The sequence below is a fragment of the Scyliorhinus torazame genome, chromosome 13 (assembly GCF_047496885.1).
Source record: "Scyliorhinus torazame isolate Kashiwa2021f chromosome 13, sScyTor2.1, whole genome shotgun sequence".
In the NCBI taxonomy this organism is placed as follows: Eukaryota; Metazoa; Chordata; class Chondrichthyes; order Carcharhiniformes; family Scyliorhinidae; genus Scyliorhinus; species Scyliorhinus torazame.
Window position 1 is genome coordinate 224,600,226 of NC_092719.1, and position 15,763 is coordinate 224,615,988.

General features: G+C 48.0%; 1 protein-coding gene across 1 annotated transcript in view; it reads right to left on the bottom strand.

Moving 5' to 3' along the window:
* aldh1l1 (aldehyde dehydrogenase 1 family, member L1) overlaps window positions 1-15,763 on the bottom strand; it is a 133,776-nt gene that overhangs the window by 62,606 nt on the left and 55,407 nt on the right. The window contains exons 4-6 of the mRNA XM_072473105.1: window positions 10,037-10,202; window positions 8,345-8,446; window positions 3,431-3,520 (exon numbers count right to left, since the gene is read on the bottom strand). Of these exons, the coding sequence (XP_072329206.1) occupies window positions 3,431-3,520; window positions 8,345-8,446; window positions 10,037-10,202 (358 nt within the window). The remainder of the gene's footprint in view (window positions 1-3,430; window positions 3,521-8,344; window positions 8,447-10,036; window positions 10,203-15,763) is intronic.

Sequence of the window (15,763 nt, forward strand, 5' to 3'; positions counted from 1 at the left end):
GCTCTGCATCCTATCTATGTCTCTTTGCAGCCGACAACAGCCCTCCGAACGATCCACAACTCCACCAACCTTCGTATCGTCTGCAAATTTACTGACCCACCCTTCAATCCCTCATCCAAGTCATTAATGAAAATCACAAACAGCAGAGGACCCAGAACTGATCCCTGCGGTACGCCACTGGTAACTGGGATCCAGGCTGAATATTTGCCATCCACCACCACTCTCTGACTTCTATCGGTTAGCCAGTTCGTTATCCAACTGGCCAAATTTCCCACTATCCCATGCCTCCTTACTTTCTGCAGAAGCCTACCATGGGGAACCTTATCAAATGCCTTACTAAAATCCATGTACACTACATCCACTGCTTTACCTTCATCCACATGCTTGGTCACCTCCTCAAAGAATTCAATAAGACTTGTAAGGCAAGACCTACCCCTCACAAATCCGTGCTGACTATCCCTAATCAAGCAGTGTCTTTCCAGATGCTCAGAAATCCTAACCTTCAGTACCCTTTCCATTACTTTGCCGACCACCGAAGTAAGACTAACTGGCCTGTAATTCCCAGGGTTATCCCTAGTCCCTTTTTTGAACAGGGGCACGACATTCGCCACTCTCCAATCCCCTGGTACCACCCCTGTTGACAGTGAGGACGAAAGGATCATTGCCAACGGCTCTGCAATTTCATATCTTGCTTCCCATAGAATCCTTGGATATATCCCGTCAGGCCCGGGGGACTTGTCTATCCTCAAGTTTTTCAAAATGCCCAACACATCTTCCTTCCTAACAAGTATTTCCTCGAGCTTACCAATCTGTTTCACACTGTCCTCTCCAACAATATCGCCCCTCTCATTTGTAAATACAGAAGAAAAGTACTCGTTCAAGACCTCTCCTATCTCTTCAGACTCAATACACAATCTCCCGCTACTGTCCTTGATCGGACCTACCCTCGCTCTAGTCATTCTCATATTTCTCACATATGTGTAAAAGGCCTTGGGGTTTTCCTTGATCCTACCCGCCAAAGATTGTTCACGCCCTCTCTTAGCTCTCCTAATCCCTTTCTTCAGTTCCCTCCTGGCTATCTTGTATCCCTCCAATGCCCTGTCTGAACCTTGTTTCCTCAGCCTTACATAAGTCTCATTTTTCCTCTTAACAAGACATTCAACCTCTCTTGTCAACCATGGTTCCCTCACTCGATCATCTCTTCCCTGCCGAACAGGGACATACATATCAAGGACACGTAGTACCTGTTCCTTGAACAAGTTCCACATTTCACTTGTGTCCTTCCCTGACAGCCTATGTTCCCAACTTATGCACTTCAATTCTTGTCTGATAACATCGTATTTACCCTTCCCCCAATTGTAAACCTTGCCCTGTTGCACGCACTTATCCCTCTCCATTACTAAAGTGAAAGTCACAGAATTGTGGTCACTATCTCCAAAATGCTCCCCCACTAACAAATCTATCACTTGCCCTGGTTCATTACCAAGTACTAAATCCAATATTGCCCCTCCTCTGGTCGGACAATCTACATACTGTGTTAGAAAAGCTTCCTGGACACACTGCACAAACACCACCCCATCCAAACTACTTGATCTAAAGAGTTTCCACTCAATATTTGGGAAGTTAAAGTCACCCATGACGACTACCCTGTGACTTCTGCACCTTTCCAAAATCTGTTTCCCAATCTGTTCCTCCACATCTCTGCTACTATTGGGGGGCCTATAGAAAACTCCTAACAAGGTGACTGCTTCTTTCCTATTTCTGACTTCAACCCATACTACCTCATTAGGGTGATACTCCTCGAACTGCCTTTCTGCAGCTGTTATACTATCTCTAAGTAACAATGCCACCCCCCCCACCTCTTTTACCACCCTCCCTAATCTTATTGAAACATCTATAACCAGGGACCTCCAACAACCATTTCTGCCCCTCTTCTATCCAAGTTTCCGTGATGGCCACCACATCGTAGTCCCAAGTACCGATCCATGCCTTAAGTTCACCCACCTTATTCCTGATGCTTCTTGCGTTGAAGTATACACACTTCAACCCATCTCCGTGCCTGCAAGTACTCTCCTTTGTCAGTGTTCCCTTCCCCACTGCCTCATTACACGCTTTGGCGTCCCGAATATCGGCTACCTTAGTTGCTGGACTACAAATCCGGTTCCCATTCCCCTGCCAAATTAGTTCAAACCCTCCCGAAGAGTACTAGAAAACTTCCCTCCCAGGATATTGGTGCCCCTCTGGTTCAGATGCAACCCGTCCTGCTTGTACAGGTCCCACCTTCCCCAGAATGCACTCCAATTATCCAATTTGCGTTCTGTTTGTTGGGGGGGAGGAGTCCTAATGCATTTGTGGGGGGGTCCCCAGTGTCCGTGAGGAGGGGGGGGTGATGTTGTGGGGGCACCCCAAACTCTGTGGACCCAGTCGTGATGGCTCCCACCCCACCACAGTGAAATTTATTTTTCAGAGAGGCTCAAAATCTAGAGTAAAAACTGGGCAGTGCAGCGGGAGAGATCCAGGTGGTTTTTCAGTCGGAGCCTGACATAGACAGAATGTGGGAAAGCTCCACCCTCTGGCTCTGTGGGCGGGCCACTTGTTAAAGCTCCACCCTCTGGCTCTGTGGGCGGCCCACTTGTTAAAGCTCCACCCTCTGGCTCTGTGGGCGGCGCACTTGTTCTATTCTAAAGATTGTTGCAAAGTAATTATTTCGCTGCTGTTTCCCCGATATCACGGTTTTAAATTTTAAGAGGTGCCCATTCCACCTTTCGATTATCCATTGGTGCTGCTGGGTGCTGGCAGCCCTCACCAGCTTGGCCCAGTTGTCACCTCCACTCTCGATCAGAAAGTTGTGGGTTCAGCCCCCCCCCCCACAGCCCACGCTCCAGGCTAACCCTCCCAGCCAGGGCTGAGGGGCTGCTGCCTTGCCCGAGGTTACTGTGAAGCATGTGAATAGAGGTGGAGGTGACAGACCCTAACCCACTCTCGGAAGATGATTGGGCGAGTGCTTCCCAATTTCCTGAGTAGATTTTCATTTCATCAACCAAGATGTCCGTAAATGAAACCTTCGGTTTTGAATCTCATTACCTTGTGGGATTCTGCTCTGCACCCTGATTGACTAGAAAACAAGTGGCCACACGTCAAAGGTAAGTGATTAGCTCTGGTGAGCTTTGGGATGTTCAGGAGATATGGCAGAATTCTTTTCTTCTTCAACTCTTTCGGAACCTCCTCCTTAACCTGGTGATCGAGTGGTGGGTTCCTCAAAGGGAAAGCGGTTTAAGGAGAACGCGCTCCTTGCCCATCCCATCCTTCGTCAATCACACATGGCCGTACCAGTAATTCGATTCTTTTCCTGAACATTCTAGTAACCTCATCGCCATTGAGTCTCTTCATTTGGATCATGACCTTTGCCATTATTCCGCTCAACACTTACATGTCCATTGACCTCTGACCAGGCACCAGGAACCTTGTCATTGCCGCGGATCCAGTTGTGAATGGCTTCTGCTGGTTGATCCCAGTTAATCTGAAGAAAAAAGCAATGATTGAGACAATTGTCCTCTGGGTTGGCAATCATCTTCAGCAATTATCCGCCCCAAACCCCTCACTGATGTTCTCTGAGACTGCACTGTACCCTAACTCGCACCAAGTCCCATTCACCCATTCTCAGTGTGCTCACTGATCTACATTCACTTTCAAACCAACAACATTTTGAATTGTAAAATTCAGATCCTCATGTTCAAATCCCTCTGTAGCCTCATCCACCTCTTTAGGTAACCTCCCCTCCAGACCTACAGCCCTCTCACATCTCCATATGTATCTCCGAATGTGGTGTACTGTCAATTTCTGACTGATTATACACCTTAGATAGTTACTACAGAAAATACGCTATACAAATGAAATGCATTTGGACTCAGTGCCTTGCTTGAGGAGTGAAATTGTTAGTCAGCATTTCAATATTTACTCATTCTCCTTACTACTTCCATGAACTTTGTGATTGCAAAAATCCTGTGTTATTGACTGTCTCTCCTCGACGGAGTGCGAGTAGCAGTGAGTGGAGTTAGCAGTTCGGTAAGTGTGGAGTTTGGTGAAGAGAGCGAGGGAGGTTTTTCTCTTTCTTTTCTTTTCTTTTCTGCTGTCTTGTTTTCCTAACTGAGTTTACAGGTCAAAAAGGCAGTTATACCAAAACCCCAAAAAGCTGGAAAATTATTAAGGGATTAACTGAGAAATACGAGGGATAAGAAAATATGTTCGAGACTAAGAGAAAGAGCCTAAAGATAAAGTAAAGGGAGTTTCTTTAAAATTAAGCAATCAACAAGGTTAGCGGGTAGGACTCAGTAAGTCCAAGTTTAAGTCATGGCGGGTGAGGTCAGCCGAGTGGAACGTGTGACCTGTTATATGTGGGAAGTCATGGCCCCTATTGGCATCCTAGATGACCATGTGAACAGGCGCTTCTCCTGAATGCAGAAACCTGGGGCGAAATTCTCCCCCAACGGCGGGATGTCCACCGACTGGCGCCCAAAACGGCGCCAATCAGACGGGCATCGCGCCGCCCCAAAGGTGCGGAATGCTCCGCATCTTTGGGGGCCGAGCCCCAACATTGAGGGGCTAGGCCGGCGCCGGAAGGATTTCCGCCCCGCCAGCTGGCGGAAACGGCGTTTGTTGCCCCGCCAGCTGGCGCGGAAATGACATCCCCGGGCATCGCATGCGCGGGAGTGTCAGCGGCCGCTGACAGTTTCCCGCGCAGGCGCAGTGGGAGAGTCTCTTCCGCCTCCGCCATGGTGGAGGCCGTTGCGGAGGCGGAAGGGAAAGAGTGCCCCCACGGCACAGGCCCGCCCGCGGATCGGTGGGCCCCGATCGCGGGCCAGGCCACCCCCAGGACCCCGGAGCCCACCCACGCTGCCTTGTCCCGCCGGTAAATATCTACTTTAATTTACGCCGGCGGGACAGGCAATTTCTCGGTGGGACTTCGGCCCATCCGGGCCGGAGAATCGAGCGGGGGGTGGGGGCCCGCCAACCGGCGCGGCCCGATTCCCGGCCCCGCCCAATCTCCGGTTCCGGAGACTTCGGCAACCGGCGGGGGCGGGATTCATGGCGGCCAACGGCCATTCTCCGACCCACTGGGGGGTCGGAGAATGACGCCCCTGAACTCCAGGTTTCGGAGTTCGAGCGGTGACTGGCTGAGAATTGCGTGGATAACATGTTTAGAGAGGTGGTCACCCCACAACTCAAGGGACTGGAGGAAGAAAGAGAGTGGATGACCTGCAGGCAGTGAAAAAGAAAGAGGCAGGTAGTGGAGGTGGCCCTTGGGGTCCCACTCACAAATCAGGTTTCCATTTTGGAAGCTGAAGGAGGACGCTCCAGGGAGTGCAGACAGAGCCCAGCTTCTGGCCACAAGCGGCCTGACTGGACAGGAGGGGAGGAAGAAGAAAGCAGGAGTGATAGTGACAGAGGATTCATTAGTCAGGGGAGCAGGTAGGCATTTCTGCGCCCACAGACGTGACTCCAGATGTTGTGTTGCCTCCCTGGTGCCAGGGTCAAGGATGTCCCTGAACCGCCACACGGCATCCTGAAGGGGAAGGGTGGCAAGACAGAGGCTGTGATACATATTGGTACCAATGACATAGGGAGAATGAGGGATAACGCCTTGCACTTAGAATTTAGCGGGTTCGCCAGAAGACTAAAGGACAAGGCCTCAAAGGTTGTAATCTCTGGATTGACCCCGGTGCCATGTGCTAGTTAGTACAGAAATAGGAAAATAGGGCAGATGAATGTGTGGCCTGGGGAGATTTTCACTGAATTCAGCCACATTTCGGAGAGGGCCAAAAGACAGTGGCATGCCTGGCTCCTTCGCGATCGGGGCACCGTTTCGGAGGATTATGGGTGGGTTTCTCCACTCCTGTTGCAGTCAGTAGCGATTTGAACGAGCGCCCCCCCAGCAATGCAATTCCATTCGACCCCCCCTGCCGACCATGGGATTTTCTGGATCACCTCTCCCACAGTATAAGGTGACCCAACCACCCACCCCACCGACCCCCCACCAGAGACCCCGCATAAGAGAATCGTGCGTCGGGCAAAAAATGGGATTGTTGTGATGCTCCTGTCTCCCTCTGGCAAAGGCATCAAGGTTCACGCGGGTGTGGGTCGGTACAAGTATTTGCCAGCATGGCTCTGACATTGTGGACCTTATGGTGGGCTAAGGTGGTCGGTATTTAATGTAGGTGTCCCAAAGCCATCGGGGAGGGGGGTGTCCCCAAAACCATCGGGGGGGGGGGGGGGAGGGCCCTCCCCAACACCGCCAATCTTGCCCACCCCACCACCAGCCCCCCCATCAGACCCCTCACCAACGATTCCCCTCAGTCCAAACCATCAGATCCATGTATCAAAGAACCCGCATTAGAGACCCCCCCCATATCAGAACTCCCCCCCCCCCCAATCAGTCACCCTGCCTGGAAGCTAAAGGGCAGTCCGGGCAGAAACAGTGAAAATCGCTGCTTTTTCAGTTTAAAAAAAATCCGTTGATGGGTTGTGGGCGTTGTTGGCTGGGTCAGCATTTAATGCCCATCCCCGAGGGCATTTAAGAGTCAACCACATTTCTGTGGGTCTAGAGTAGGCCAGACCGGGTAAGGATGACAGATTTCCTTCCCTAAAGGACCAGATGGGTTTTTACGACAATTGGCAATGATGTCATGGTTGTCATTGGACTTTTAATTCCAGATTTTTAATTGAATTCAAATTCCACTAACTGCCCTGGTGGGATTTGAACGCAGGTTCCCAGGGTCTCTGGAGTACTCGTCCTGTGACAGTACCACTACGCCACTGCCTCCTCTGTCCCCTATACCTGCTGCCTCAAAAAGAAGTGATGAAAGCAACAATTGTTACTTCATAGAAAGCCAAAATACATCACAAGGCTTTATTCCCCTCAGATCCTTTGATCTGTGAGGCTTCTATTCAATTTCAAAGAGAAATAGCTTTAAGTAGGCTGTAATTGGCAAGGTAATACCTTCCAGACAGCCAGATATCTGGATTGTTTATTTTAACTTCCCTTCATGCTTGTATGCATCTCAAGTACCCTGCTTTGAACCTAACTGCCATGTAGGAGATAAGTGTCTTCACTTCCTCTTTTTCTCAGCAGAAAGCACTTAACTGCATTTGATGGGATGAGGACCTGTCCATCATAGCTAGGCGTTTAACTCTACGGATGTTAATTCAGTGTCATGAATTTGCCGGGAAACATAGTAAAATGAATTTAACAAAACATAATAGGATGTGACCTGCCCAGGAACAGGACGAAATCTGCCTAGAGACAGCCGCAGCCAGTATTCAAAAGGCTGGGAGAGATGTATCTCTCCCAATAACGAGATTAGAAGGCAGTTTAGGTAAGAATCAGATGTGAATAGATTATGTGTAGTAACAGTTTACCTAGACGATTGGGAAATCAATGAGGTATACATTTTTAAAAATAAATTTAGAATGCCCAATTCTTTTTTTCCACTTAAGGGGCAATTTAGCATGGCAGATCTACTTACCCTGCACATCTTTTGGGTTTGTGGGAGCGAGACCCACGCAGACATGGGGAGAATGTGCAAACTCCACACGGAAAGTGTCCCGGGGCTGGGATCGAACCCAGGACCTCGCCACTGTGAGGCAGCAGTGCTAACCACTGTGCCACCGTGCTGCCCCTTCAATGAGGTATACATACGATAATGTCTGGAGTCAAGGAATTTGATAGGGACAAACAACCAAAAGGTATAATTGGCTGGAATTTCCAGCGAACAGCCTCGGAGCCAAGGCAGTGCAGAAAACCTTTGTAAAGGCAGTTTTAAATATTTTCACTGGAGCTGGACAAGACTTGAATATAAGCTGGCTTTAACTTTCAGATTTATTTAATTTGTATGTTGTTTGGGGAACAGGGGAAGTCTTGAGGAGTTTGGGTAGCAGAGATATATTTTGGAAGGGGTATGTTCTACATAAACTGGGTACGTGTTTAGCAATTCAAATGCTTAATTGCCATATAGGAGAGTAGTCCGGTTTGTGTGTGTTTGTCTTTTCTTTACTTTAATGAATACTCTTTAATAATTGTCAGACGATGACTGGACAGTTTATTTTGGTTTCGCTCACACCAAAACAAAATAAAACTCGACACCCCCACAATCCGGTGTTCCAATCTGGGATACCCTCACAGATAACATTCCGGTGCTTTGTGACACCAGTTCCTTCGCCCTGTCAGTGCCAGCTTGTTTCCTGATGATGATGCAAGCACTTACAAGATTATTCCAAATAAAAAGCTAATAAGGGAAAATAAAGCAATCGGACTCTTACTAATTTGTTAGCGAAAATAATTCATTACCTTTGCATTTTCTTTCTTCTGAATTCCCTCGTAGGTTACCCCCTCGGTGGGCTGGATCACTCTCGGCGCTTTCCCAGTGGAAATGAGCTGCACAGATTCCACCTGTGAACAGGTCAGACAGGGGTTTGGTAATGTGGGGCCCAGCAATCAGACATCCCGCTGTTCCCTCTGCCTGATCAGCAGATAATATGCCTGAGGTGTCAGCCACTGCTCCCTCAGTGAGGCAGCTTGCTCTCCCAACTCCGACTCAGAGCTTGTGCACATAAACCACTCTGTCAGTCCCAGCACAGTGCTGAGGAAGCGCTGCCCGCTTGAAGGTGCCGACTTTTCAATTAAACTTTAAACCAAAGCCGCATCTGAATTTTTAGCTGGACATTAAAGATTCCAGGGTGCAATTTGAAGAAGAGATGTTGTCCTCACTGGTCTCCTGGTTAATGTTTGTCCTTCAATCAGCATCACTAGAACAGGTTATGTGGTCATTACCACATTGCTCTTTGTGGGATTAAACGTACAAATTAGGAGCAGGCCATCCTCAAACCTGCTCTGTCATTGATTAAGATCCTGGCTGACCTGATTGTAGTCTTAACTCCCCATTCTCAACTATCCCCAATAACCTTTGGCTCCATTGCTGGTCAAGAATCTATCTGTATCTGCCTTGCTGGGATCTTTCTGTGCACAAATTGCTGCTGCTTTTCCCACGTTACAATATACCTCAATCTCTCATGGCTGTCTATCGCAATCTGTTTTTCAGTCTCGCTCTCTCTGTGTCTCTCTCTCTCTCTTTCTCGCTCAGTATATTTTGGATAACATCGACATTACCTTTTGAAAGGCAGTTACACCATCTTTTCTTTTAATTTGTTGACGGGATGTGGCGTTGCTGGCTAGGCCGGCATTTGTTGCCTGTCGTGTTGGGTGTTCCGCTATACAGACGAACCAACACGGTTGCAGATGGTACAACTCTGGTTTATTACTATCAATAACAACATCTGTAAGCTTATGAATGTGGTTCGTTCTTTACCCTTTAACCTGTGGACCCAGCCCTGACACTATCTTAGAGAGGCACTCAGCACATGATGTATGTCTGAGTGGCGCGCTGTGAGCTCTGTGCCCTGAGCTGTCTCCTGCTGGAATGAGCGGAATTGCGGTGTTCCCTGTTTTATAGTGCGTGTGCTCTTGCTTGTGATTGGCTGTGATGTTGCGTGTGTGTTGATTGGTCCGTTGATCTGTCCATCAGTATGTATGTGTGTTTGCACCATGATGTTTATCTGAATATCATGACATTGCCCATCCCTAATTGTCCTTGAGAAGGTGGTGGTGAGCTGCCTTCTTGAACTCCTGCAGTCCATGTGACGTAGGTACACCCACTGTGCTGTTAGGGAGGGAGTTCCAGGGTTTTGTCCCAGCGACACTGAAGGAACGGCTGATATATTTCCAAGTCAGGGTGGTGAGTGACTTGGAGGGGAACCTCTAGCTGGTGGGGTTCCCAGGTATCTGCTGCTCTTGTCCTTCAGGATGGTGGTGGTTGTGGGTTTGGAAGGTGGTGTTTAAGGAACCTTGGTGAGTTGCTGCAGTGCATCTTGTAGATGGTGCACACGGCTGCCACTGTTCATCGGTGGTAGAAGGAGGTGATGTTTAAGGTGGTGGATGGGGTGTGTAAGGGCATCACGCGATGCTGTTTATAATTAACCTTACCATGCCCTTTATTCCTTCAGGAAAGAGGAATCGGTTGTATAAGGTGTTGATGGTATCATCGGGAAACACTTCACATTCTCGCTGCATGAGAATGGGGCCTGTATCCAAACCGTCGTCTGCCCAGAAAATACTGAACCCTCCTTTCCTGTCTCCATGTATCAGAGTCCTGCGGAGAAAACAATGGAAATCTGGCATTTAACCAAACGTGGTTTATATTTGAAGCGTGGCACTAAACCTGCCTGACCAGGAAAATCCACAGTCCAATCCAGTCAATGCCGAGGTTGAGTCAGGTTGACAATGGCCACTACAACTCTGTTCTGAGGAGAATTACCCAGCCTATCCAATCCTGTCCCCATAGCTACAATTTTCCAGTCCTGACAAATGCCAGTCAGTCTGCTCTGGAACCTCGCCAAGGCAATGACATCCTTCCTGGAATGGGGTGGCCAGAACTGCCCACAGTACTCAAGCTGTGAGCTAACTGGTGTTTTATACAGTTGCAGTTTTACATAGTTCCAAGATGACTTCCTGCTCATGTCTCAGCCAATAAATGGAAGGATTCCATCTGACTTATCAACCTGTTCTGCCACATTGAGGGACCTGTGAACACTCACTCCGAGGTTCCTCATTCCTTGTACTCCTCTCAGTATCCTCCCACTTATTGTGTTATTCTTTGCCTTGTTTGACATCCCCAAATGCATCACCTTACACCATAGCATCCCTACAGTGCAGAAGGAGGCCATTTGGCCCATCGAGTCTGCACCGACCTTCTGAAGGAGCACCCTGCCGAGGCCCTATCCCCATAACTCCATAACCCCACATAACCTCCTCATCTTTGGACACTATGAGGCAATTTGGCATGGCCAATCTACATGTTTGGACTGTGGGAGGAAACTGGAGCACTCGGAGGAAACCCATGCAGACACGGGGAGAAGGTGCAAACCCCACACAATCACCCAAGGCCATAATCGAACCCAGGTCCCCGGCGCTGTGAGGCAGCAGTGCGAACCACTGTGCCACCCTTCTCTGGATTCAATCCCAGTTTCTACTTTTCAGCCCACTTGACCTGCCCATTGCAGTCCACAGAGACCCCCCTCGCTATCAACCACATGGAACAAAAAAGATGCATTGCTTGGTGTAGTCCATAGACCAGTGGTTCCCAAGCTGGGGTCCGTGGAACCCACGTGGTCCAGGGGTTCGTGGCATGACAGGAACATTTGAAAAGTCTGAACAATGCTACAGAGCTGCTTGTCCAATTATAGAGGAGCTTCTCCAGGCACCCAGATCAGGGGAGATGCAGCCACAGACATGAAGGAAAGTGAGAGTGAAATTACAGAGACTGGAGGCCATGATTTTACAGTCTTCCTTAGACTCGGGTTGGGGCAGAGGACTGGACAATTGTAAACATTGCACCCTTTTCAATACAAGGTGCAAAGATAACACAGCAACTACAGAGCAGTCAGTCTGCTAGGGATATTCCTACACCCTGGACTGGTGTGCGGGCAATTCCAGCCCCACCTGCCCCAGAGTCACAAAGTGAATTAACCAATAATTCTTATACAATACCCCAAGTCTTGGCTGCCCGATCATGACAGTCACCAGGTTGGTAAATTTAAACACAATTATTGTTTATTTATAACAAGAATTATAATGAATTATAATGCAGCAAAAACAGCTGGTTAACTAATTCCTAATTCCCCACTTTAACTTTCCCCCATCCTCTATATATGTACACACAAGACAGACAAACACAGAGGGGAGCAGAGGGGTGAAAATCACAAGTAAAAAGAAAAAGGTGTCGTTGTTTCAGAGGGCTGTTTCCAGCACCTTGCGCCTCTTCAAACATTGCTTTTAGCCTGAGGTTTTTACAGCAGATTCATTCAGCTCTCTGTAGTTTCAAAAATACATCAATTCACAGCATTTCTAGAGAGAGAGAGCTGCTCCTTGTCTTTGTTTTCAGCCTCTAATGGTTCCCCTGTCGATTAATTCATCCAGGTTCTCTTGCAGCTTCGGAAACACAGCACGAGCAGCCTTTCTGGCGAGAGAGCAGGTCCCCTTGCTTTCTGTGTCTAGGACTCAATTGAACCAAATCCCACCAATCTCTCTCTCTGGTGCTGAAAGGTCTGAAGCTCCTGTTCAAACTAGCAGAGTATTCTCTCCTATAATTTCTGAATTCATCATCCTCCTGCTGCTTCACTTAAAGACACATGCCCATTAATCACTCGTGGATCAAAAATGATAACAGGAAAAGAAAAGAATGGGGAAATTAGGCAATAAACAGGAAGGACCCTTACAGGAGTGATCATTTGGAAAAAATGAATCATCACATGAACAATTGCAGATGGATTAAGGAAAGCCAGCAAAGATTTCTCCTGGGATGTTTCGCTTAACTCGCTTTCTGGAGCTCTTTGAAGAGGTAACAGAAGGGTCAATGGAGCCTATGCTCTTCATGTGATGTAGATGGACTTTCAGAAGGCACTTGATAAAGTGCCGCTTAACATATTTGTGAGCAAAGTTATAGCTGATGGAATAAAAGGGAAAGTAGCAAAATGGATACGGAATTGACTGAGTGACAGGAAACAGAGTGACGATTAACAGTTGTTTTGCAGGTGGAGTTCCCCAGGCGTCAGTGTTGGAAATGACCTAGAACCTGGTGGTCCACATCACAATTTTAACACGTGCAGGTGATACAAAACCTGTGTTGTGAACTGGGAGGAGGACCATGCAACTGTTAATCGTCACTCTGTTTCCTGCCACTCAGTCAATTCCATATCCATTTTGCTACTGGGAGGAGGACCATGCAAGACATCAGAAAGACAAGTTGGGGAGCGGCACATGGCGCAGTGGTTAGCACTGGGACTGCGGCGCTGAGGGCCCGGGTTCAAATCCCGGCCCTGGGTCACTGTCCGTGTGAAGTTTGCACATTCTCCCCGTGTCTTCGTGGGTCTCACCCCCACAACATTTGGAAGAAAATAAACTTATCAGTGACAGGCAGCATGGTTTTGTGCAGGGAAGGTCATGTCTTACGAACCTAATAGAATTCTTTGAGGAAGTGACAACGTTACTTGATGAGGGAAGGGCTGTAGATGTCACATACATGGACTTCAGTAAGGCGTTTGATAAAGTTTCCCACGGCAGGTTGATGGAAAAAGTGAAGTTGCATGGGGTTCAGGGTGTACTAGCTAGATGGATAAAGAACTGGCTGGGCAACAGGAGACAGAGAGTAGTGGTGGAAGGGAGTGTCTCAAAATGGAGAAAGGTGACTAGTGGTGTTCCACAGGGATCCGTGCTCGGACCACTGTTGTTTGTGATATACATAAATGATCTGGACGAAGGTACAGGTGGTCTGATTAGCAAGTTTGCAGATGATACTAAGATTGGTGGAGTTGCAGATAGCGAGGAGGACTGTCAGAGAATACAGCAAAATATAGATAGATTGGAGAGTTGGGCAGAGAAATGGCAGATGGAGTTCAATCCAGGCAAATGCGAGGTGATGTATTTTGGAAGATCCAATTCAAGAGCGGACTATACGGTCAATGGAAGAGTCCTGGGGAAAATTGATGCACAGAGAGATCTGGGAGTTCAGGTCCATTGTACCTTGAAGGTGGCAACGCAGGTCGATAGAGTGATCAAGAAGGCATACAGCATGCTTGCCTTCATCGGACTAGGTATTGAGTACAAGAGTCGGCAGGTCATGTTACAGTTGAATAGGACTTTGGTTAGGCCACATTTGGAATACTGCGTGCAGTTCTGGTCGCCACATTACCAGAAGGATGTGGATGCTTTAGAGAGGGTGCAGAGGAGGTTCACCAGGATGTTGCCTAGTATGGAGGGTGCTAGCTATGAAGAAAGGTTGACTAGATTAGGATTGTTTTTGTTGGAAAGACGGAGGTTGAGGGGGGACCTGATTGAGGTCTACAAAATTATGAGAGGTATGGACAGGGTGGATAGCAACAAGCTTTTTCCAAGAGTGGGGGTGTCAATTACAAGGGGTCACGATTTCAAGGTGAGAGGGGGAAAGTTTTTTACGCAGAGGGTGGTGGGTGCCTGAAACGCTTTGCCAGCGGAGATGGTAGAGGCGGGCACGATAGCATCATTTAAGATGCATCTAGACAGATATATGAACGGGCGGGGAACAGAGGGAAGTAGATCCTTGGAAAATAGGCGACAGGATTAGATAAAGGATCTGGATCGGCGCAGGCTGGGAGGGCCGAAGGGCCTGTTCCTGTGCTGTAATTTTCTTTGTTACAACCCAAAGATGTGCAGAGTAGGTGGATTGGCCACGCTAAATTGCCCCTTAATTGGAACAAAATAATTGGGTACGCTAAATTTTAAAAAAGGAAAAAAAAGACAAGTTGGGGAGTGGCCAGACAGGAGTCAGATAGAAATTAATGAGGATAAATGTGAAGTGATTAATTTTGATAGGAAGAACATGGAGAGACAATACGAAATGAATGATACAATTCGAAAGTGGGTGCAGAGAGACTGGGACCTGGGTGTTTCTGTACATAAATCACTGATGATGGCAGGAGAGTGGTTAATAAAGTTTACAGTATCCTAAGCTTTATCAATAGGGGTATAGAGTACAAAAACAAGAAAGCCGTGGAGAACCTGTCTGAAACACAGGCTCAAAACTCAACAGGAGTATTGTGTCCACTTGTGGGGGCCACAGTTTTAGAAGAAGGTGAGGACATTGGAGAGAGCACAGAAAAGACTCACAAGAATGGTTCCTGGTGTGAGGGACTATAGATATGAAGAAACATTGGAGAAGTTAGGACTGTTTTCCTGGGAGAAGAGAAAGTTGAAAGAAGATAGAGATATTCAAAATCACGAGGGTCTGGAGAGAGTAGTGAGGGAGAAACTTTTACCATTGGTAAAAGAATGAGAGACTTAAGGTAATTGGCAAAAAGATTGATGAAGACATAAAGAAGCAAGTGCTTCGGATCTAGGATGTACTGTGTGTGAGTGTGGTGGAGGCAGATTCACACAGCGAGTGGTTAGGATCTGGAATGTACTGTCTGTGAGTGTGGTGGAGGCAGAGTCACACAGCGAGTGGTTAGGATCTGAAATGCACTGTCTGTGAGTGTGGTGGAGGCAGAGTCACACAGCGAGTGGTTAGGATCTGAAATGCACTGTCTGTGAGTGTGGTGGAGGCAGATTCACACAGCGAGTGGTTAGGATCTGAAATGCACTGTCTGTGAGTGTGGTTGAGGCAGATTCACACAGCGAATGGTTAGGATCTGGAATATACTGTCTGTGAGTGTGGTGGAGGCAGATTCACACAGCGAGTGGTTAGGATCTGAAATGCACTGTCTGTGAGTGTGGTGGAGGCAGAGTCACACAGCGAGTGGTTAGGATCTGGAATGTACTGTCTGAGAGTGTGGTGGAGGCAGATTCACACAGCGAGTGGTTAGGATCTGGAATGTACTGTCTGAGAGTGTGGTGGAGGCAGATTCACACAGCGAGTGGTTAGGATCTGGAATGTACTGTCTGTGAGTGTGGTGGAGGCAGATTCACACAGCGAGTGGTTAGGATCTGAAATGCACTGTCTGTGAGTGTGGTGGAGGCAGAGTCACACAGCGAGTGGTTAGGATCTGGAATGTACTGTCTGAGAGTGTGGTGGAGGCAGATTCACACAGCGAGTGGCTAGGATCTGGAATGTACTGTCTGAGAGTGTGGTGGAGGCAGATTCACACAGCGAGTGGTTAGGATCTGGAATGTACTGTCTGT